The 23,985-nt window shown below is 27.7% G+C and overlaps 3 protein-coding genes across 7 annotated transcripts; all 3 read left to right on the plus strand.

Moving 5' to 3' along the window:
• The first annotated feature begins 390 nt into the window (after positions 1-390).
• LOC100203178 (serine/arginine-rich splicing factor 7) lies at positions 391-7,514 on the plus strand. 3 transcript variants are annotated; one of them, XM_065800761.1, is made up of 4 exons: positions 415-514; positions 3,383-3,737; positions 5,279-5,308; positions 7,260-7,514. In XM_065800761.1, exons 2-4 carry the CDS (start codon positions 3,394-3,396, stop codon positions 7,285-7,287), a joined length of 402 nt encoding a protein of 133 aa, XP_065656833.1. In that variant the 5' UTR covers positions 415-514; positions 3,383-3,393; the 3' UTR covers positions 7,288-7,514. The 3 variants fall into 3 exon arrangements, 2 of the variants coding, with proteins under 2 accessions (XP_065656831.1, XP_065656833.1); XR_010639486.1 differs by lacking the exon at positions 3,383-3,737 and having other exon boundaries at positions 425-514; positions 7,260-7,467; XM_065800759.1 differs by lacking the exons at positions 5,279-5,308; positions 7,260-7,514 and having other exon boundaries at positions 391-514; positions 1,508-3,636.
• Positions 7,515-7,727: 213 nt separating this feature from the next.
• LOC100212585 (probable splicing factor, arginine/serine-rich 6) lies at positions 7,728-14,602 on the plus strand. Of its 3 annotated transcripts, XM_065800762.1 has the most exons (6): positions 7,728-8,127; positions 9,193-9,252; positions 10,011-10,121; positions 13,939-14,016; positions 14,222-14,314; positions 14,397-14,602. In XM_065800762.1, the coding sequence occupies exons 1-6, from the start codon at positions 7,739-7,741 to the stop codon at positions 14,467-14,469; spliced, it is 804 nt and encodes a 267-aa protein (XP_065656834.1). In that variant the 5' UTR covers positions 7,728-7,738; the 3' UTR covers positions 14,470-14,602. The 3 variants fall into 3 exon arrangements, with proteins under 3 accessions (XP_065656834.1, XP_065656836.1, XP_065656835.1); XM_065800764.1 differs by lacking the exons at positions 13,939-14,016; positions 14,222-14,314; positions 14,397-14,602 and adding exons at positions 10,566-10,666; positions 11,337-11,563 and having other exon boundaries at positions 7,739-8,127; XM_065800763.1 differs by lacking the exons at positions 7,728-8,127; positions 9,193-9,252; positions 10,011-10,121 and adding an exon at positions 12,008-12,468.
• Positions 14,603-15,051: 449 nt separating this feature from the next.
• LOC100209098 (probable splicing factor, arginine/serine-rich 6) lies at positions 15,052-23,964 on the plus strand. The gene is made up of 4 exons (XM_065800765.1): positions 15,052-15,445; positions 17,652-17,708; positions 17,785-18,021; positions 23,629-23,964. The coding sequence occupies exons 1-4, from the start codon at positions 15,090-15,092 to the stop codon at positions 23,735-23,737; spliced, it is 759 nt and encodes a 252-aa protein (XP_065656837.1). The 5' UTR covers positions 15,052-15,089; the 3' UTR covers positions 23,738-23,964.
• Positions 23,965-23,985: the final 21 nt, after the last annotated feature.

The following is a 23,985-nucleotide window of genomic DNA, read 5'->3' on the forward strand; positions in this document are numbered from 1 at the left end:
AAGAATAAGATATAAGAGGATAAAATATAAAAAATAAATTTTATTTATTTATTTTTTTTCTCTCCTTTTTTCTTTATTTAAAATATAATTTTTAAGAAAATTTGATTAATATTTAAAAGATTTTGTATTATCTTACACGGTTTTAAAAAGCTATGCTTTGTATGGTATATAAGGCTTCGTGATAATAAAACTATAGTCTTCTTTTTGCTCCTGTCCTGTAAATTTTTATTTATTTACTTAGTTATTGTAATTATTATCAAACGGCGAAATATATATATATATATCAAAAAAAAAAAAAATAATAATAATAATAAAAAAAACAACAGCAAAAACTTAAGATCCTCTGACTTACCATTACAAATGGAAAGAAAAATTAAATGTCACGTGATTAGTCTTTTGAAAGCGCCTGACCATTTTACTACGGCCCGTGTGAAAAAAGTCGAGTCATACATGCTTCAAATCTCTTGCGCGCTGTATTGGCTTGCTCTGTAGATGTTCTATTTTTCTCCTTGAAGTAAGTTGTATATGTTTTCGTTTACTTTAATTATAATTTTAATTAGCAAGTTGTATTAAAGGGTTTATGTTTTTTTAAATTAGTCATCATAGATAGATTTCATTCGTTTTTAGAGGTCTAAAAATTACTTTATAAGTCTTTTTGTAATATTTCTGGTAACTAAAATTTTCAAGCTTTTTGAATAGCTTTTTGAATAGTCGAAACTCGAAAGGTTTAAAAAATATAAAAATAATTTCTTATTAAGGCTAAACAAATTGAATGGTTTAAATATTGTGTATAAAAATTATGGAAATAAACTATTAACATATATAGACCTAAAACATAATAAAAATATGCTTTTTATTATTGTTTGCATGAATTAAACTGGTGAAATTAGTACATTAATTGTCAGGGTAAGCGAACTTTTAGTGCTCTTTAGTAATGGTTATTTACTTGTATTTTTAGTTACATTTACGTTTTATTTATACCATTCTGCATGTTCTTAAAATAAATATTGCCTATTTTGACTGCTGGATGTAATCTCTTTAATAATTCTAAATCAGTTTTAATCTTATTTTGCAATGACTATTTTTGAAGTCTAAACGCTTACTTCATGTTTTTTAGTTTAATGTGTCTTCTAAACTCTGTTTTAAATTTCTACTACTAATAATATAGTATGCTTGAATATGTTTTCTATGAATTTAGTATACTTCTTAATGTGTTTTAATATAAATAAATAGTTCAAAATAAGATTTTAAAATCACAGATTTTTAATATTTTTATGTCAGTTAAACAAAAAAAACATGACTACATGCAAGAAAAGTCTAATTTAAAATATATTAGACAAACAAACTTAAATGTATTTTGTCTCCTTTTTTATTATATATTTTATAAGTTGATTATTATTGTGTTGTTTTTATATTACTTTTTTTTTAACTCATGCACTTAGTTTTAAATTAAAACACTATGTGTATTGTAAAGAATTTAAAAGGGTTCTTTATTTTTCTTCTATAGAGTTTATATGTATTCCTTATGATATGGCGGAGAAATCAGGTTCAAAAGCTTTGGATAATCTCCTAAAATTATCCCTAAAACTTTCAGATCAAGAATTAACAGAATTTAAGCATACTGAAATAAATGAAGAAAGGAAAGAGTTTCTTCGAGCTGCTTTAGAATCAGTTTTAGAAGATGATGATGCCAAAAAGATGACCCTTTATACTGATTTGCTATGCAAAGCCAGTCTATTAAAAACTTTTGGTCCAAATGAACTAGAAGATTTAGCTGATATTTGTGATGAAATAAATCTTTTGTTGGAAGGCTTTGATATGAACATTGTTTTTAATAATTTGGGTGGGTTAAATGCTTGTTTAATTTTTCTTACAAGTTCATACTCCTCTATTCAGTGGCGAGTTGCTGATTTGATTGCAAATGCTGTACAGAATAATGTAAAATGTCAAGAGACAGTTCTTTCAAACAATGGTCTTCAGACTTTGATTCAGGTTTTAAAAGAATCAGAAACTGACATAGTGAAAGTTAAATGTTTGTATGCAATATCTTCTCTAATTAGTGGTAATGATCGTGCTGAGTGTCTTTTTATTGATTTAGATGGTGTTGCATTAATTTCATCTTTACTAAAAAGTGAAGTCCAAAAGATTCGAATAAAGGCTACATTTCTTTTACAAAAAATTACTTCAACAGATGCTGGCAATAAACTGAATTTGTCAAATTTGATTCCTTTACTACTAAGTATATTAAAAAAAGACCCTTGTGAAGAACATGAGGCTGTTATTGGGACGCTCGCTCATGTACTTCAATCAAAGGATTTATCCTCAAGAGAAATTTTTAATAGAGAATTGCCTGATTTAAGAGTGCTAATAGAGCAGCGTTTGAATTCAAATAACATTGAAATAAGTGAAAGTCTTTATGATGCTTATAAAAATCTTCAATTATTTTTTTGATTTATGTCTTATTATTGAAATTTCAATTTTAAGTAGATTTTTTTACTTTCGAAAAGGGAATATAATCATAATGTTATTTGTTTAAATAGTATCAGTAAAATATTTACACAATAAGTAGTGTGCATCCTTGTAAAAAATCTACGAAAGAAAATTCTTGTTAAATAACTGTTTATGATAATCAAGTAAAACTTGCAAAATAAAGTGTAATAAATATTTTTCTAAGATTTAATATTTTTTTTGTATAAACATTAATGGTTATATAATGCAAGTGTTTACTGGGTTCTTCTACTGTTTTCTAGGACATATGTAGTTTCTGATTCTAGGTTTTTTAATTTTAGATAATCCAATTTTAGTATTACTTGGCATTTAATGATATTATTTCATTACACTCCTTAAACAAGTGTTATTGTTGTTTTTATTTAATATTTTTAATTTTTAAATGTTTAAATGCAATATCGTCAAACAGATCACAACAACCTTTGCATTTTTAAAATATCAATAAAAAAGTTTTTATCTTGCAATAAAAAAGTTTCATTTAACTATTGGTTTTATTTATTTTTATTACTATGCTTTTTATCATCTTATTTAAAGCTGTTTTTATTTGATTTGAACTTGATTTTGAGTCAGCAAGTTTAAAAAAATTACAATGTTCATTCATGCTCAGTATTGATAAACCAAATGTTTCTAATGAAGACTTCACAAAACATTTGGTTGTCAAGAAATTAGCATCTGAGTTTTTGTTTATATCCTTTCTTAAAAAGCTATTTTAGAGTGTGCCTGTAATTATTTTTTATATTAGCAAAAATGTGTTTATCCAATATTAGGATTCCAAAGAAAGTATTTCTATCCATGGTATCTTTTGTTGTTTGTGTTTGTATTTAAACATCATAACTTTTAGTAAGCATTTTTATTATACAATGGTAAATTTTAGAACCATAAATAATGTCCAGAATCTTCATTGGTGGTCTTCCTGAGGATGCTTCTCGAAATGAATTAGAAAAGGAATTTGAATCTTTTGGCAGACTTCGGGATGTATGGGTTGCACGCAATCCTCCAGGATTTGGTTTTATAATTTTTGAAGATGCTCGTGATGCAGAAGATGCAGTCCGGGAAATGGATGGTAAACGAGTTTGTGGTTCAAGGATTCGTGTTGAATTTGCAAGAGGACCTGCAACTGGTAGAAAAGGGAGAGAGGAAAAATGTTATAATTGTAACAAATTTGGGCATATGTCCAGAGACTGTCGTAATCCTGGTGGCGGAAACTCTCACAGTCATCGCAGATCAAGGTAAGCTTTCTTTATTTCATTTGACTAATTAAAGTTATTATATCAATACTCAAGTAATAATATTTTTGGTTTTGTCAAAGTTAGGTAATTTTAATTGTACTATATATTTTTTTCTTTTTATAAAATGCTTCATCAATGGGTTTAAATGAATAAATCTGAGTCAACAAAAGCAATCAACACATGCTCTTCCAAAATTAGTTTATAGAAATTGACTACTAATCAACTGACTGGATGTTTTTACATTACATTGAATCATAAATCTAAAATACTTTCTACCAACTGCTACAAAGTCAGCTAACTAAATGTATCTAAACATGTCTGTCATATCTGTCTTAAAGTTGTTAGTCTTCGTGTTAAAGTTTTGCCTCTGAATAATAAAAATACCAACATCTACAGCAACAAATCTCAATGAATATGTTCATTTTAATTTAATAAAATAGTTATTAGGTTTTGATAAAGATCATCTATAGGTTAAATAATATAAGGTATGAAACTACAATATTCATTATGTAATTTTGTAGTTTTATACCAAATATATTATAGTTTTATTTAGTATTATGTTCAAAAGATTAATTTACAACTTTGTTTCTGAATTGCCTTTAATCTCGCTTTTTTTAAATGTTTTTTTTTTTAATTATTTTTATTATGCATGTGAAGCACTTGCTTTAAAGTAAAACACTTTAAATTTAAGTTGTTTTTTTAATTATAAAAAGAAATTGCTTATTAAACAATTCAAACAGTCTATGAAAGTCGGAGTTAGAGTAACAATTAAATTTGCTGATTTTTTCCTAATTTTTGCTGCTAAATGAATCATGTTAAAATGCAGCTAAAGTTTTAATTACTATGTACAAGGGAAATAACGTTCAGCTGTTTGCTAAATTTATTTATTCAATACTTCAAACGCTGCCTTATCCGGACCATTTGTAACCTTTATACCTACGCAACTAACAATCAGTATATATTTGAAATGGTGTACCAAACCTCAATCGTCTTTGAAAACAACTAATTTAAACTTTCATGTCTACATTACTCAGGGGAAAGTGATTTTTAAATGATTTTCAACTAAAGCTCGTCTCAGCAATTTAAGTTTCATTCAACAATAGGCAAGCATGTAGTAGCAGCCAACTTAGCACTCTGTTACTGAGTGGTTGTATCTCAGTTCAACCAGTGCTTCATTTGTCGGTTTTAAGCCATAATCCAAGTTGGTTTTCCAACTATAATCCAACTAAATGTAGGGTATTTGTTTTGTTTTGGTTTTTATTTTTGATTTTATGAGAATTTGATTCAAGTACATTTTTAAAAATAAAATCAGTGTTTAGAGAATAATCAGAATATTTTTTTGGATCAGGGTGGGAGAAATTTGTTTGAAAAGGTGGTTTTCCAACTTTTTAGCATGTGCACCAATAAATAAAATTATTTAACTATGGGTGGTAGCACATGTTTAGTTGTGCTAGTCTTCTTTTGTTTATTTTTAGTATAGATTGTTTTATTGTGAAATTTTTAATTTTTGTAATTATTAGTGCAACTTATACAATTTTTAGATCTCGGTCTCATGAAAGATCCAGAGACAGGTTAGCATTTTTATGTTAAATTATTTATCGATGCTTTTTATGTCCATAGGATTAAAAGTAATTACTAAGTATAAAATGGTTAGTAGAAATAGAAAAAAAGTAGGTATTTGTGCATATGGTTATTCATTGTATTAAGTTATGCTCTATATTTATAATATAATATTAGTACACAAGAGTAAACATTGTTGATTTTGACTAGTGTTTCACTTGAATAATTTTTAGACATAATTTGGTGTTTTAGAATTTAGAAATAATGTTGTTTAGCAGATTACATGTAAATTTTTTAAATTTATAAACCTATATGAAAAACTTATATTCCTTTATGGAAAAGAATTTTTTATAGATATTTTCTTTTACTCCTGAAATTTGCACTTGCTCACAATTCATGTTACATTTTTACGTAACCATTAAAATTAAGAGAAAAACAGCAAATATTAACATAAGTGCAAATCGACATTTTGCACTTATGCCAATGTTTGCAAATTTGTTTGGTGCACTTATGTCAGTTTGCACTTGTGCAAGTATTTTCACTTGCTTCGCATTTATGCCAATTTGCACTTATCCCGGTTTGCGCTTAGGAAATTTGTATCTATTCAGTTGTCCCTTTGCAAGTTCTATAACATTGATTGTTAAAAGTTCTTTATATGAATTATAAGGTTTTATGAATTTAAAACTGAGAATAGTACTGCAACCCTCAATATCCAAAGAGTTTCAGTGCGGCACAACAGTGCCAAACTTAGCTGACTGCAAGGTAGCAAATTTTTGTTTGTTTAATATGGGGTAAACAAAATCAATTAAAATTAAAGAGTAAATATTCTGTTTGTTGAATAAATGTTGCTGTTCTATTGTTCAGAATTATAGTTAATAAAGTCTGTTTTGAAGTAGAAATTATTAATGAATTTTAAATCAACATTAATGTTTATCATTGATATGTATTTAAAATATAGCACAATAACTGGGCTAATAATAATAATAATTTTTAAAGAAGCAAGAAAGTACTAACACACTAATGTTTGTTTTATTACCTTTTTTTTTACTTAAAAGTTAATGAAACAGTGTTTTAACTTTTTAGTAAATCAATTATCTGGCTTTGCTATAAATCAACTAATGATTTAGCTGTGGTGTAACTGTTTTACTTTAAATTTGTTTTACTTTTTTTTGCTACAATGTTTTGTTGTTTGTTTTTTATTAAGGATTTCTTGGCTTTAATTAAACTATTAATTACAACAACTAATTTGTTAATTATTTAATGTATTATATGTATGTGTGTCTATATATATGTGTGTTTATATATCTGTATGGCCAACCTGGTTTTTCAAGGGTTACTTTCTTTTCTTTTTTTTTCAAGGGTAACTGTAGTTCTAATTTAAATGGAAATCTTTGCTTTCATTGCAATTTTAGATGTGCATTCTTAAATTTCTTGCAATATATGTTAGAGTTTTGTTTTTAAACTTGTTAAGTTTCTTTCCTGGTTCCGCAAAAAATATTTAAAAAAAAAAAGTAATAACAAAATTAAATTTTACATTTTTCTGAATTTAAAGTTGATATTAAAAAAAAAAAAAAAAAAAATATTGTTTTTCCTCTTTACCTATTTATTATATGATTAGTTTCTGATGTTCTTGGATTGTCCTTGATGTGTCTTAAGAATTAGATTTCAAATAAAATATTAAATTTTTATTTCATGTTTTATTTGGTGGAAAAATGTGGTGGTGGTAAAGTGCTTGTTTTGAGTGCAAGAAGTTTTGGGTTTGATTTCTCATAATCTTTAAATTCGAGTACAAGTACATGTATAAAGCAATAGTGAAATTTAGTTATTATCTTTTAAGAAATAGTAACTATAGTAACTATGAACATACTTAAAATATATGTAATTTATCTGGTTTGCCTTTTTATTTGTTTGGATTTCTATCTTTATAATTTTCTGATTATGATTTTGCATTTCTTATATTAGGGGTGGTGAAAGAAGATATCGTGATTAAAATACAATTGCATGAAGATATCGTGATTAATCAGAGATCCTAAATTCAATCAAAGATGCTCAGGCATACACACAACAAGATAGTAGATTTTAGATTTAAGGACTGTTTAATGCGGCACAGTTTCTGCATTAAAAAAAAACAATTAACACTGATTTTTAATTTGTTTATGTAAAAAAATAATCAGATTTTTGGATATTAAAAATTAGTAAAAATCTGCTATAAATTGATATCGTTATTATTAATTTGTCTGATTAAACAAGAAAATTAATTTTTTTTAAGTTGTTGTTAATACTATTTTGACTCTTGACTTGATAAAGATTTTATTTGATAGAACAAATAATTTTTATTGTGTATTGTAATTTAAATTTATCAAATAACTAATTTTAAAATAAAATCCAAAATTTTAAGAAGTTTTAAATATTGTTTTTTAAAAATTTATAAATAACTAGTAATGCATTTATTTATTATTAGTAACAAATATATAATGTCTCGGATATTTATTGGTGGCCTTCCTGATGATGCCTCTCGAACAGAGCTAGAAAGAGAGTTTGAACATTTTGGTAGTATGCGTGAAGTTTGGGTTGCTCGAAATCCACCAGGTTTTGGGTTTATTGTTTTTGATGATCCTCGTGATGCTGAAGATGCAATAAGAGAAATGGATGGAAGGCGTGTTTGTGGAATGCGTGTTAGAGTTGAAAAGGCTAGAGGTCCAAATTCAAATAATCGTAATCGTTCAAGTGCACAAAATGAAAAATGTTATAACTGTGGAAAAATTGGTCATCTTTCAAGGGATTGCCGAAGCAGACCAGCAGAACGTGGATACAGTCGTAGACGATCCAGGTATATGATTTATTGTATATATTTCATTATAGTGATATGTTAAATAATTTCTCATAATATATTCCTTTCTATAATAACTAAATATTCTAAATTTTTAAAAGTTTTAAATTATGAAAATTGTTTTGCATTATAATGGCTTTATTGGTTTGTATGAGGAATATGCACTGAACATTTTATTGATGTCAGGAAAGCTTTTTAAAGGGTTTTTAGGGCATAGATTTAAGTAATTTTTTATTTTTTACTTATTTAAAGTTATTTTGTCTATTTATTTTAAAGTGTTTATAGTTTATTTTAGTATTGATTGTATTATTTTAAAATAGTAGTAATATGAGCAACCAAGGTAATTAACCGTGGTTGCTTTTATTTCTCTAAGTGTTGCAGTATTTTTACTAAATAAAATTTAAATTTTTATTCTATATAATTTAAACACTATTTATAGTATAATATGATGATTTTGTCTCCTGTTGTCTATTTATAAGTTGCATCATCCTACAAAACAACTTTTCGCACGCCACTGTTTATTTTACTTAATCATACCATTGGTGTGCTTCCTACATGAACGACTTTTTGTCTTACCAGCACAACATCCTATTTATTGGCTTCTATACATGTCATAATGTACCTTTTGAAACTACTTCCTACTTTTGAACTAGAATGTATATGATGCTCTACTGCTCTACTATGAAACTATGCAAAGCTAATGCAAGTTAGATCTTAAGAAGAAAACAGTAAAAGTTTGCTATTTATTTGCTTTGTAAGTTCCGCATATTGCTGCATGTGTATGTATGCACATTTGTGCAAATATGTATACACATTTGTACATGTATGTATGAGGTATACATATGTATGCATGCATATACATGTATAATTTCATAAATGTATTATGGTTTTCACCATTTGATTTGGTGTTTTTTGTTACCAAGTCAAAAATAATTCACAATATTTCATGGAGTCATTTATTTATTTCTTTCCTGGTCTTTAAATAAATTTATATAAATAAAAATTGTTGGGTTCATTTTTATTTTAATTTAATATATTAATTTTGAGCTAACTTTATTCTTTTAGATCTGGATCACGTAATAGGAGGCGTCAAAGGTCATATAGTCGATCTCGTAGTAAAGAAAGGTGCTTTTTATATCTTTCTTTTTCTTTTTTTTATTATAAAAGAGCAGTTTACTCCAAACAATTACTCTACCAGTTTTCTTGCATTGCCTTACATATTTCTTGTAAATTAAATCAAAGTATTAAGTTATGTACAAATTATTTGTTTAAATAATTATAATTTAGCTTATTTGAATGTTAATTTATATTGTAATTGACATTTTGTTTAAGTGAATGCTTTGCTGGTATATTTTTTAAAACTCTTTGTACAAAAAATGTAAGCTTAAGTGTGATAAATGCTTTTATATGTCAAATAAGTTAACTCTTGTGTTAAAATCAATGTATCAAAAGAGCAACTTGTGAAGTTGCAAACCAATTAAAAACTGTTTTCAATGTTTATTTATAAAAGTGCTATTTAATTAACCAATTACTTTTCCAATACTGAGGAAATTAAACCCAGCTTTGTAAAAATAAAGACTTAACTGCAAAAGAAAATTAAAAGAATAAATTAGTACATTGAGATAAATCATATTTTAAACCATCTTTTAATATATGTTTTATATAAATATATATAACTTTACAAATTTTCATAATTTAATAATTATTCAAATAACTTGGTATGATTTTTTATATTTTTATAACAAAAGTTTCAGTTACAATACTTTTAAGTAGATAAATTTTTATAATTTATAAATAGTTAATAAATGACAATATACTGTCAATTTTTTTTCCATTAATGTATTTACTTAAACAGTTATTAGTTTTGGTCTAATTTTCTTTAGGTCTCGAAGATCGCGATCTGGATCAAAAGACCATAAAAGAACACAATCTCCAGAAAAAAGAAGGTCTGCATCACAAGATGATACATTTAATAAAAAATCTCCAAAACAAAAGTATGTTAATTGTTTCAATTGTTTCAAAAACCAAGGCTTTTGTTTTAAACTTTCTATTTATTTTGTTAAATAATTATTTTACAGAATCTTAAAGCATAGCATTTTAAAATACCCATAATAAATTTGGTAAAAACCAACTAACCAATTTCTCCTGCTTTCATAGCAGGAGAACCTTTAAAACTAGAAAACTTTAACATAAACCATCCATCAATAAATTTTGTAAAATTAGTATGTTTTCATTATGCACTTCTTACCTTTTTCAAATTTTAGCAGATCCATCCCAAGTTGACTTATATAACAGTAAAACTTTCTTTAAAAATATTTAAAAAATTATATTCAAAAAACTTTTTATTATTCATTTCAGCATATTTTTTTTTCATTTTTATCTGTTCCCCACATTTCTCTTTATTTCTTAATTCCATCTCTTGGGTCATTGTTGTATAGAGATTCCAAAGATTGGGCTAATTCTTCAACAGAAGTCGATTATAATGAGAAAATATATTTTGAATCAGATGAAGAATCGTCTAGCAAAGCTTAGTTTAGAGGTAGCTTCAAATAGTTTTTAAAAATCTTTGTAGTTGAACTTTGTTATTGATGCAGTTATCAGAGATAAACTTATCAGAGATCTTTGTTATTACTTATTTATTAAACTTCATTGTGAAAATTTTATTTTCTTTTAGTATTAATAGAAACCTGCCATCATTTGACTGGCTTTTTATATGTAATATTCATTTTTCAAATTATAAATTTTGCTTTTTTAAGTGGTTTATGTAGATTTTTTGACGGCATTCAAATCTCAAACATACCAAGATAGAAAAAAACAGAAAATAGTTATTAATTTTAGAAAATAGTTATATAAATTTACCATGTTTTAAATAAAAGAACACTTTGAATTAATTTGTACCAGCTAAAAAAAAAATTAGTACAAAGTTATCACGTGAAAAATAAGTTTAGACTTATAAATAAAAAATTTTGACCGGACAATAGAATCTTTGTTTAAAGTATTATCAATTTACAACTGAAATTTGAATAAAAAATTTGACCTCGATGTACTAAACCCTAATTTGTGATAACTACATGACTATTTCCTCTAAAAGTATGGTGTCATCTATAACTTCATAGTTAAGCATTTCCACTAAATTTATTTTGTTCATTTGTATTGCTTTTGTGTTATGAAAATTTTATTCATAAAAACCTAGTTAATATTGTTTTTAGACAAAACGAGGCTGTAAATGGCGATGATAGTAACAGTAATTGACCTTTGTGAACGAGTTTTTCAAGATGGCGATCAATTGAATATGAGCAATTATTATGAATTATTTTATTGTATTTTACAAAGATGTTTATATCAGTTTTAACCATTATTATTGATGAAAATTTTGTAAATATTAACTTAGTTTCTTTTTAATGGTTTACTGTAAAATATATATATCAGACAGCTATTTTTTTCTTTAAATTTTTTAATATTTTTTTTCATTAATGCTTACAATTATAGATTTTGTTAAGTCCTTTATAATAGTTACAACTTAACATAGTTAGGTTTTTTTATGAGTAATTTTATTATTAAACAAGCCATCTGATTTTACCATTTTGGGTTTTAAATAAGTTATGATATTTAATGTTTTTAAATGTATTTCATAGCAGTATAAGATAGCACTGTTTTTATGATTTTTCTGCACACACAAAAAAAATTAAAAATTGAAAAAAGATTTTTTTAAATTAAATTTTCAATCTTTAATTTCTACTCTGTTCTTTGATGATGTTATACCTTTAAGGGAAGGTGTTCATTAATTTTGACAAAAGAATGTCTGTATTTGAACATACATTGAGTCAAGCTGATAACTGCTGATAAAAATGTATTTATTTTAAGTTTTTGTCTTTGATGCTATGTGTTTCTATACTGTATATTTGAATAATTTTAGAACATATATAAAATGTCAAGAATTTTTATTGGTGGTTTACCTGAAGATGCAACCAGAACAGAACTAGAAAGAGAGTTTGAACACATTGGTAGAATGAGAGATATCTGGGTTGCTCGAAATCCACCAGGGTTTGGATTTATCATTTTTGAAGATCCTCGAGATGCTGATGATGCTGTTAGAGAAATGGATGGTAAACGTGTTTGTGGATCTAAAGTCCGAGTTGAGAAGGCTAGAGGGCCATCAAATGGACAAAAAGGTAGACAGGGTGGTGGTGGTGGTAGAAATGAAAAGTGCTATAACTGTGGAAAAGTAGGTCATATTTCAAGAGAGTGTCGAAGTGCAAGAGGTGGTGGTGGAGGCGGTGGTGGATATGGTGGAGGAGGAGGCGGTGGTGGATATGGTGGTGGAGGTAGACGCAGATCAAGGTAAAATTTAGCGTTTTTTTCTATTCTGCTTTAAGTCATAGTCATCAAAGATTTCTGGAAAATAGCATAGCCAACATGACTTTTATAAGACATTGATAAAAATGTCATGGTTGGGTTTTCATAATATTTTTAAAAATTCAAAATAAATTAAATTATTTATATTTTTGTTTTATGTAAATTGCTTCATTGCACAGAACATCAAAAACTTCCACTGGTTTTCAGTGATTATCTCCATAACTCCAAAACAGTGACTGCAAACAACGCTCAATACTCTCTGGGTATTCTCCTTTAGCTGATTTCACGTCAGACGTTCTCCTCAATTCACTGCAATGAACTTCTAAGTTTGAATTCACACCGGCTAGTCTAAAATCTTAATTTACAACAGGTGTACTGCTAAAGTTGACTGTGTGCTCTGGACACACTCTTTACTCAGCACTTCACCAGCTTCACTTATAAATACTTTAAGAACTGCGTAGTTTCTACAGGTGTGTAAGTAACTTACAACAAAAATTAATTTTAATTGAACAACGTTTAGTGGAGAACAGATTTTAGTGAAAATCTTTTTCACTTAAGTGTTTTCAAAAGTTTGCAATACTGATTTTGGAACAGCCACACAGGCCCTGAAATATAAATTTGTTGGAAGTTTAATTTTATATTATTATCAATGCTGAGACTATTATAGTAAATTAAATCGAACTCAACAGTAAAAAATAATTTTTTAATCTCGGTTTTTTTTTTTAGTTTTAATTTTTTTTTTAATTTATTTTAATAAACAATCTTAAGTTACTGTTGTTTTCTTTGTGACTATTGAATAGTAAATTTTAAATTAATTTGAAACCCTTAAGATTCATAATCTTTGTAAGGCCATAAAAGGTAGTTTAAATGCAGCTAATTGCACAAATTATTGCCTAATTCTGTATTAAATATCTTTTAAATTGTATAGATGAAACTAGAACCATACTTAACTAGTTTAAAGTAGTTAGTAATTCTTAACAGTAATATTTATATTCACTATGGCTTCTACAGTTTTTGAAATAATCTGTATAATTGCTTTAAATTACTTAATAGACTTTATTATTAATATTGGTTGTTTTGTTGCTAATCACAAATTCCCAAAATGTTAAGTTGCTAACATTCTGAATGTTATAAATATTTTAATTAAAGATCACATTCTATAATATATATTAATACATAGTTTGCTAAATCATTTGAAGTTAATGTTTTTTTTTTTAATTTTCCTCCAAAAACTCCAAGAATAATTATCTAGCCTTACTTCACTTCACACCTCATCAAAACTCCTTTTAATTTCAGGGCCTGGTAGTGAAACGACATGTCCATACTTTAAGTTCGTGAATAACTGCAGATCATTGGATTTTTCTTAGATTCAGTGCTATCAAATTTTTCACAAAATCAAATTGATTTTCTTTCCAAGCTGCTATATAATTTTTTTATTTTATTCTAAATTTTTAGGTCCAAGTCTCGCTCACGAGAACGTAGTAGTAGGCGTCAAAGATCACGATCCCCTTCTAAAGGCAAATCAAGAGATCAGTAAGAAATTTTATTTATGCATTATGCATTTAAATATATGAGTTGGAGTTGTAAAAAAACAGCTTATACTTTTTTTGTTGTTGATTAATCATTTATACATATAGTTTTCGATTTAATATATCATTGTCTGTTATTTTAATACCTTATTAATAGTTGAGCAATTGTCTTATTTCCTTGTTGAACATTTTCTATATTTTGATTTTAGAGCACAAAGATCAAGATCTCGCTCTCGTGGTGAATCGAGAGAACGCAAAAGATCTGTTTCAGAAGAAAGACAGTCACCTGTCAAAGATAAGCGGTCAGTATACTTTTCATGTTAAATAAAATATTATAGTTAATGAATGTTAGTTTTAAAATTTATTTCTTAAATCTGTTTGCAGTTCCCGTAGTCGATCTCAATCAAATCATTCTGACAGAGGAAATAACCAAGAACATAGCGATGAAGATCATTAGCTGTTTCACAACAATATATAAAGAACATAGTTAAAGTCGATTATTTCCAGAATATGATGCTATTCGAAAAAACTGTTAAAATTTTGTGTAAAAAGTAGATAGTCTTTTATAAAAAGCGTTTCACTTTTTTTTTTGCTGTGTCTTACATGTATTTCATGTCACATGCTAAAGAAAAGTTTGTTAAACTATATATGGACTGCATGTTTTAAAAGCTTTGTGTAAATCTTCTTATTTATATGATTTTTTAAGAGACTTTTTTTAACTGCGGTGACTTGATATTATAATAAATATTTAGTAAAACTATCAAAACTATAAGCATTAAATCATTGTACTTAAATAACTTAATTTTTGCAAGCTTTTTTTTTTTTTTCCTAAAGTAATTTAAAAGAAACATTTGTTATTTATTTTAAATTTAATTTTTCAATACATTGACTTTCAAAATAAATAATATTTACATTTTTACCTGAAATGTTTAGTCAATTTTTCAGTCAGTCATTCTTCTGGTTTCTATAATTAGTACATTCTGCTTAACACAGTTTTTCATCCTTTAATTGTTTTGTTTGCACAATTTTTTATAATTAAATACATAAAATATATGTTAATGTGTTATTTTCAGCAAAATGTCTAGAATATTTATTGGAGGTCTTCCAGAGGATGCATCTCGAACTGAATTAGAGCGTGAGTTTGAGTGTATAGGTCGCTTACGAGATGTCTGGGTTGCACGCAATCCTCCAGGGTTCGGTTTTATTATATTTGAAGATCCACGAGATGCTGAAGATGCTGTTAGAGAAATGGATGGAAAGAAGATATGTGGCTCACGTATTAGAGTTGAGTTAGCTAGAGCAACAACTGGTGGTAGTCGTGGAAGGCAGATTAGAAACGAGAAGTGTTACAACTGTGGGAAAACTGGTCATTTGTCTAGACAATGTCGTAGTAGTGGAAGAGATGGTGGGTATGGCAGTAGAAGACGATCAAGGTAATGTCATTTTAATTTTGTAATTTTTTTCCCTTACTTTGAGTTTTGATCATCCATTTCATAAAGTGCAGAATTTTGTAATTTTTTTTAAGTTAAATAAAACAGTTTTTATTTTGTCTTTGTTTGTTTTTATAACTTGCGCCATCAGGGAGTACATGCATCATTTGCATCAGTGATCAAGTGAATTCTGAAAATATGTACTCAGCAGCCATTCTGCAAAATATTCAATCAGCAGCAATTCTGCAAAATAAAATCTACGATTCCTTCTAGAACACTCTTTCGTCAGTCTAGTTCGAAAATAGTCTCTGAGTGTGCATGTTCATCCAATAATTTGCACCATAAATCTGCTTCATGAACAGTGCTCCCAGGTTTGTAACTTAAGGCAAAAAGAAGCAACACTATATCCAATCGAATGGCTTAAAAACTAATTCACGCGTGCTCTGCAACATAAAAGTCAAACAGGGTTAAATGACACAAATATTCAATTATACAAGAATCTGAGTTATTTAGATAAGTTTTCTTGCATTTTTTTAAATATGCAACTATTTGATAAATGTCTTGCCATTAAATTTAATGAAACTATTGATTAGTAATTTACATTAACTTAAATTTTAACATTAACTTTAAATTAAATTTACATTAACATTAACAGTAAAAGTATATGCAATTGGCCATGATTAAATAACTTCTTGTAAAAAAATAATTACAAAATCTTTTGTAAAGAGTACTTTTATTAAAGTTGCTAATGATTGTGTTTGTATTTTATTTTATTGGAAAAATTTTGAATTTAAGACATTTAAAATGTTTATTTTTTAGAATAGAGTTTGATAAGTCTAAGTGGGTGGGATTGGTGTAAAATTGCTTAATTTCTCTGCATTACCTTATATATTGACTTGTTAGCTTAAGCTGTAATATTCATTGATCTAAGAATCATAAATATAGCATTTGAAATCATAGTCATAAAATAGCATTTGAAAGAATAGAACTTAATCAGTTAAATTTTATTATGCTTTTTTTTTAATGAATACTACAATAGCGAGGTTAACTTTTAATGTTAATTTGTTTAATGATGCAAATCACTTTTATTTAAAATTTGTTAAAGTTTTTATTTAAAAGTATTCACTTGTGTTAATTTAAAAGTATTCACTTGATCTACAACAGTTGCATTTAAAAGTTTTTTAAAAACATTACTTCTTCATCTTATTTATATTCTTCATTGTGTCAAGCCTAATAATAAAAACCTACTATAAGCATAAGGATGAAAACAAATGACTAAAAGCATTTGGATAAAGTTGTGGAGTTCAACCAGTCGAAGATAACACATGCCTTGTTTTGTAATAACTAGAGTTTGCTTATTCTCTTTAATAATATTTTGCTGGTCCTTAAAATCTATAATGCTTTTTTGCTTTCATCAATTTTTAGTTACATCAATTTTATGTGTGTTTTAACAGATTCAAAAAGGTCTGATGCTCTTGAGAAACATAAGACTTGTTTGATATTACCAGCAAAAAAAAGATGTTTTCAAAAGTCAATCAAGGTCAAAAGTGAAGTTGTATCAAAGTTTTTGAAATAAACATTTTATAGAAAGATTTGAAATTTTACTGCATGATTACTATTTTAAAAAAATTCAAATGTTTTTTTTTTCTGTTTGGTTTCTTTTGGTTTTCTGTAATTCATTTTTTAACTGTTAAAAATTCTTGAATACTGTGACAATAAAATAACTTAACTCAATTGTCACAAAAAAGGAACTTAAATGGTTAACTTATTCTATAATTATCTATTAAAATCTGACTAGTTTTTAAATGAGTTTAAAATTTTTTTAACTGATAATATGAAGTTTGTAGGAAATAAAAAAGGTTCATGTTGTCTTTGAATACTTCATACCTTTATCGTTAATTTATCCGGAAAAAAATCATGGATATTTATTTATGAAAAAACTTCAATAGATCCAACATTTAAAACATTTAGTGATGTTCAGCTTCCCTTTTGACTGCTAACTTAGCTTTTCTTGTATATATATTTTTTAAAATTTAAAACATTGAATATTTATTTGACTTTTAACCTTGTTTGACAAAAACTAAGGGTAATAATTTTACCTACCCTGGAATATTTTTTTAGTTGCGATAGTCAAAGATTTTAAGTGATCTTTTTGAGTATTAAAATTATGTTTTTATTGTTTTTGTGTAACCAAATACTATCTTTACAGGTCTAGGTCTAGATCCTACGAAAGAAATAAGCGGCGAAGGTCCAGAAGTAAAAACAGGTGAGTTATAACTTTTTTTAGAACCAAATATAATAAAATTTTAAAGAATTCAATTCTAATTGTCTGGTTTTTTTAGATCACGAAGATCAAGATCTCGAGATCGCTCTGGAGAAAGAAAGCGATCATCTTCAAGAGATAGAAAAAGGTCTTCGTCGCGTGAAAGACAATCCAGATCTAAAGGTAATTCTAATGAAAAACGATCTCACTCTAAAGAAGTTAATTCTGATGTCAAAGATAGACATTCTCAATCGAAATCACGTTCTGCTTCAAAAGAGCGATCACCATCTAAGGATCGTTCAGTCTCTCGTGACAGGTAAAATAATTAATTTATTCATACAAAGACTCCAATAATTATAAGATATTTTAATATTTTATTATTATATTATATTCGTTAAATGCAAATTTAACACATAATAGAGGAAGTATTTTAATTAGGATAGTTCAAGCAATTATTATAGTATAATAGGGTATTACCTAAAACTGTTTTTAATATAATAGGGTACTTTCATATAATACCTTCAAGTAATTTTGTTGTTGTTGTTGTCGTGGATTTCAGGCTATTAATTTATCTGTAGACTTCAAAGATTTTTTGATCTTCTATGATTTATTTGAGCAATCTGTTTAGATTTGTTGTGCTTTTAAATATCAGGGAATGGGGTTGAACCTAATTGTTTTGTTATTGTTAGTCATGCATTTGTAATGTTCTAAGGATAATTTTAAATCAAAAATTAAATGCTATATAAAGTTGATGCATGCACACCGCCATATTTTATTTCTAGTAATAATAAAACAATGCATGTGTGTTTTTGTCAAACATGTATATTACATCTTCCTTCTATAATTTAAAAAAAAGTATATAAATCAATAATTAAATGAAGTCCTTCAAGTAAGCAGGTCTTTTTTTTAGTCCTTATCATCGTCAAGTTGCAGTTTGGTCTATAGAGTTTCAGGAATACTTGTTGCTTCTTTTATTTTATTGTCTGCTGTGTCCTCATTTGATGTAGTAAGTGTGATATTTGCTAGTGATTTTTAGCCAGAACTTTAGGGATATTACCAAAGCTCAGTTCAAGCATCTCCTTTGCAGCATCAGATGCGCATGGTGTATACCAATTGGCATGCGGTTGAATTTGTATTGGCCATAAGGAATGTTAAATGTGCATAGCTCTGAGGATGGTTAATCTAGTTTTATATAGCAATAGCAATCAGCCATGTCTATGACTGAAAATGTTGTTGCCGCAAAGTTTGCTAGAGGTTTCTGTAGATAAAGTGGTTTTGTATTGTCTTATAACAGACTTGTTTAGTTCTTTTGGATCAATACATAATCTTCATATCATAAGGGTCCATCCATAATCATAAGGGTCCATTCATAATCATAAGGGTCCATCCATATTTTCAATGATGACCATTGTCAGTATAGAAATTTTTGAGATGTGGTTTTTACCAGACAGTCAAGTACGCTTTTAGGCTTAGGTAGGACATTTTCCCAGGTGTATGAATGACTGGGACTGCGTTTTTTGCAACTGCGATATGGTAGTTTTCTTTAACTAAACTAAAGCAAGTAAAAACATCAAGATGTTTTAAAATGTTAGCTTTATTAATTTCAACATTGTTAATGTTTAGTATTTCAAGTGATTTGCTGGATTTTAGATCAAGAAGTAGTTTTACATCATTTACATAGAAGTAGTTTTACATCTTTTACATCAGAGAGACAATGAAAATTTGGCACACTCTTTAAGTATTATTCTTTTTAACAGTCAGGTTGCAAGTACCTAGTACATGAATATTATTTCCATCATGATTTTAGTCTAGTTATTGTTATTTTAAGAGGAGGTCTTTCAGGAATAGAGCTGTAGAATATCTAATTTAAATGTTATTTTTGTTGTTAACTATAATATTTGTTGGCAATTTGTCAGTACATTCAAATGGTGCTGTCACATGGTCAATTTATAACTCTGCAATCTTGAGGTTGACTTTTGATCAACTTGGTCTACAAGATTAATATCAAAGCAATTAGTTTTGGATTTACATATTCAGTTATCCAAATGCTGTACAACTTAGGCCATATGCTGGGCAAGATAAGATAGTATGTTGTGATCCACAGTAACAGGAAGTTTTTGATTAAGGTCTATCAAATTTAAGGGAGTTAAGTTCTGTTTCCTTGTTTGTTTATAGAATCTGCCTGGATTGTATTTTCGAGGTCTTTTACTTATATTTTTAATGTTTTGTATGCTCTCATAGAATTAATTGTTTTTTCTAGAGTGAGCTAATTGTCACGAAGTAGTCGTTCTGGGGCAGCTTTCAGTCGATATCAGACTACACTGTCACATAAAGCTTTCTTCAAGGGTTCCAAACTTGCATGTTTTAGCTTTATTTTGTAAATCAATCAAGATGTCAGTAAATAGTCTGCTGTTTTGTCATTGTTGTATAGTAATGATTACTGAAAGTAATGATTACCTTTTTCAAAGTAATGGCAAAGTAATGTTTACTTGGTTTGTGGCAAATAATGGAAAATGTAATCATCACTTTTTTTGGAAAGTAATTAGTAATGGTGATGTTTAATTACCCATTACTTTTGTTTTGTTGCCTATTTTTGGAATCCTAACTTTGGTTAATATATTCCTCATGTTATCAATAATAATCCTGATCCAAAGATCATTTGGATCATTAACATTGTGATAGCTATATAAGCTATATAAAGCTATATAAGCTATATAAAGTATTTAAATATATATAGTAAATAAACATTTTGGCAATTTTATAGTTGTATGTCTTTCTTTCAAAGCGCTGGTGACTGGATTGTGTCCATCTGCAACTGTGCCATCTAGAGATATGTTGGCAGAAAGCATAAAGTGCGATTATGACATGATTTGTCTCTATCAAGGAACATCGCTGCAGTATTGACTGTCTGTACAACTGCTGATATCTGATAACAGTCAACCAATGTTTTCTAGGAATGATACTGCAAAAACATTAACAGATAAAACTTTTTTCATTCACAATCAGGCAATGGCAAAAGCAACAGCTCTATAGAACTTAACAAGTAAAAGTACAAAGGCTGCAGATTTAACATATGATATTCTTTAATTTCAGTTTAATGCGCCTTGTGTAACAAGATGTAATTCGTGCTATGAAGCTGTCAGGAAGATTCTTAAAGCCGAAAAAAAACTGAAAATCGTCTGCTCTGCATTAGAACTTCCAGTATTTTTGCAGAACAAATTGGCTTTTCTGAAAGAAAATGTTATGTTTGAACATGTGGCAACTGTTATTATAATTTTACAAGGTGAAGCCAATTGCTACTTGGCATACATACTTCCAACAATCCAGTCAGTTTGAACTAAGTTCCAAAATGCAGAAATCAGATATACGGCACCACTAAAACAAGCTCTTCTGCAAGGAATTGCAAATCGCTTTGATGGTTACTTTGATTATCCAGAAATTCTCCTGGCTACAGTTTCACATCCAAAATTCAAATTAGCCTGGATACAAAATTTAGCTGTGAAAGAAAGGTCCATGCATCTATTAAATGCACAAGCTGCAAAATTTGAAAGAAAAAAAAGTCCCTAAAAGGCAAAGATGGTCAGAGTGTTCCAACTGAAAATAAAGATGATTTCCTTTTCTCAGAAGTTAGCAAACCAAATATAATGTCATGTGACAGCTTTCTACATGATTCTGACCATACTTTGGTCATGCTTTACGATCATGGAGTAGTCAAGCATGTTTTTCTTAAATACACCACCACACTGCCATCAAGTGATCCAGTTTAAAGACTTTAGCAACGGATCAATAGTTATGACAAAGCAGAGAAACAGACTGAGCGATGACTTGTTTGAAAATATTTTATTATTGGAGCAAAATAGGAAGAATGAGTTATAAACCTCAAATTATTATAAGTTTCAATGTTTTGCTTCTTGCATCTGCACTGCAGATGTCAGCTTTGTGATAAGCACAAGCAGTCCATAGACACACAGACTTTTACTAAATACTGTCACACAGATAGTTTATAGACTTTTATTAAATACCTATTCTAATTACATGGCACAGCCATAGATGATAGAATGTTATATGTATTATAATGCATAATTGTTATAATTGTTTTAATTCTTTTTGTGCATCTTTTAGTGAATAGTAATAGGAAAGTAATGGAGAAGTAATTATCATTTCACCAGTAAAAAGTGATGTAGAAAGTAATCATTACTTTTCCAGTGAAAATTAATGGCCAAGTAATCATTATGAAATCCAAAGTAATGGATACGACACTGTGTCTTGTATGCATGTATTGAATGGATACCGCTCTTAAGTTATGTTATTTTTTGGACTGAAATAACTTTCAAACTTTTGAACTAAAGGTGCTATTCTATTGTTTTCTTCAATTGTGAAAATAAATGTGTCATATTCTTAAAGCGGTCTTGCCAATCATATGAAGGAAAATGGCACATTAAATATCTTTTTTCTTGTCATTAACTCCTGAAGCTATTTTATAAAGATTTTCCATCTCTACTTCAGTTTTCGCCAGTTTTCTGAAACATTTCCATTAAATTCATTAATTCCTGACATCTAATGGCTCAAATTGTTTCATTTTATTTTAAATACAGGTTTACTTCTGGTACCATGGTAATGTTCTAATGATAATTAAAAATGAAATACTACATAAAGTTTAAGATGTGCAGACCGCCATATTTTATTTCTAGTAATAATAACACGAGACATGTGTGTATTCTGCCAAACACGAATATTACAGCGTTGACTATCTTTCAAACATAAATAAAGATGAACTTTATAAGTTATAAGGTTGTACTATATCTTCAGAAACAACTCAGTTAAATAAGAAATTGTTAATCTGTAGTTATTTACAAAAAAAAACTATCTGATCTTTCTATTTATAGTTCAAAGTAAATAACTCCAGGATCAAGGCAGTTCTTGATCGCAATAATAAACCTTTCACAGTTGGTTTACTATATATATTGATATAGCATGATAATTTTTTTTTCGAACTTTGAATATTTTTTATTGCTCTGTAAATACTTTATTTCATAGTTATACACATTTTCTTATTCTGCTTCTTTAAGAAAGTTTTTTTGTTAACCTGTATACCAATAAAGACATAGAATATTTTTTTTAATAAATTATTTAGGCTTCTACTAATCTAAGAATAACAACAATTAGATTTACACAACTTTTGTTAAACATCAGAAATTTTGTTTTTACAACCGTCGTTAAATTATTAAACTTACGCAAAAAATGTTTTCATTAAATATAGTAGTTTGATATTTCTGCTATTATTCGAAACCAAGATAAAATAAAAGCAATCTGTGTTGTACTTGGTGATTTGTGTTCGGTTTTCTTTATTAAATTAAGTGGTAGTGCGTTCGATTTAATTACGCTCCGAAACTACGAACAAAAGCTTTCGCAATTCAAACAACACTATACCCTAGGTAGTACTACAATTAATATTCATACGTGAAGCATTGTTGCTCCTTAAGTTTTGTTTTCTGTGTCTGTCTAGAGGGTTGTAACAATGCGAGAGAAAAAAGAGCATACTCTTTAACTGTTGTGGTTCCCTCGGACTTTAGTGTTAAAAGTGTATTGATGGTTTAGTAATTTATGAGTTGATATGGTTTATAGATATTTCTACTGACTTAAACATTGTTTACAGGGGTTATCGTTTTCCGGAATTCTGGATGTTTTTTTCCATTTTTGGTATTTCCGGGCTTTCAAAACGTTTTCGTAAATATAAATTTAAATATTTTTTGCCATATATTTTTGTCTTTTTTGTTTTTTGTCAATTTATCCTAAGGCATATACAAAAAATTGAGAAAGCTTTTTTAAGCTAATAAGCTGTAAAAAATCCCTTTTTTTTTCTCTAAATATATTTTCCGGATTTTTTAAGTATGATCTGAATGATCATTGTATTTATATTTAGATCGTGTAGTCGCTCGCCATCTATAAATCGTGAAAATAATGGAAGTGGTGAAGATCAACACCAAAGTGATAATAATGACGACGATAAGAAAAGCAGTGACGGAAATTGATTTCAAAGAATTAAAGTCTAGATATTTCGACCAAATCACTATGCATGGTGGCAAATATGGCATATGTATATTTTTATTTCTCTAAAACAATGTAAATAAACCGACAAAATAAGCTTCTAACGTTTCAGTCGAACTATAAATATTCCTTTTAAATGTAGTTTCATATTTAAAAAAGATAAATATGAATATATTTTGATATATTAACAAATATGAAAATAATCTTAAAATTTTTTTTTTTAATACGTGAT

The sequence above is a fragment of the Hydra vulgaris genome, chromosome 07 (assembly GCF_038396675.1).
Source record: "Hydra vulgaris chromosome 07, alternate assembly HydraT2T_AEP".
In the NCBI taxonomy this organism is placed as follows: Eukaryota; Metazoa; Cnidaria; class Hydrozoa; order Anthoathecata; family Hydridae; genus Hydra; species Hydra vulgaris.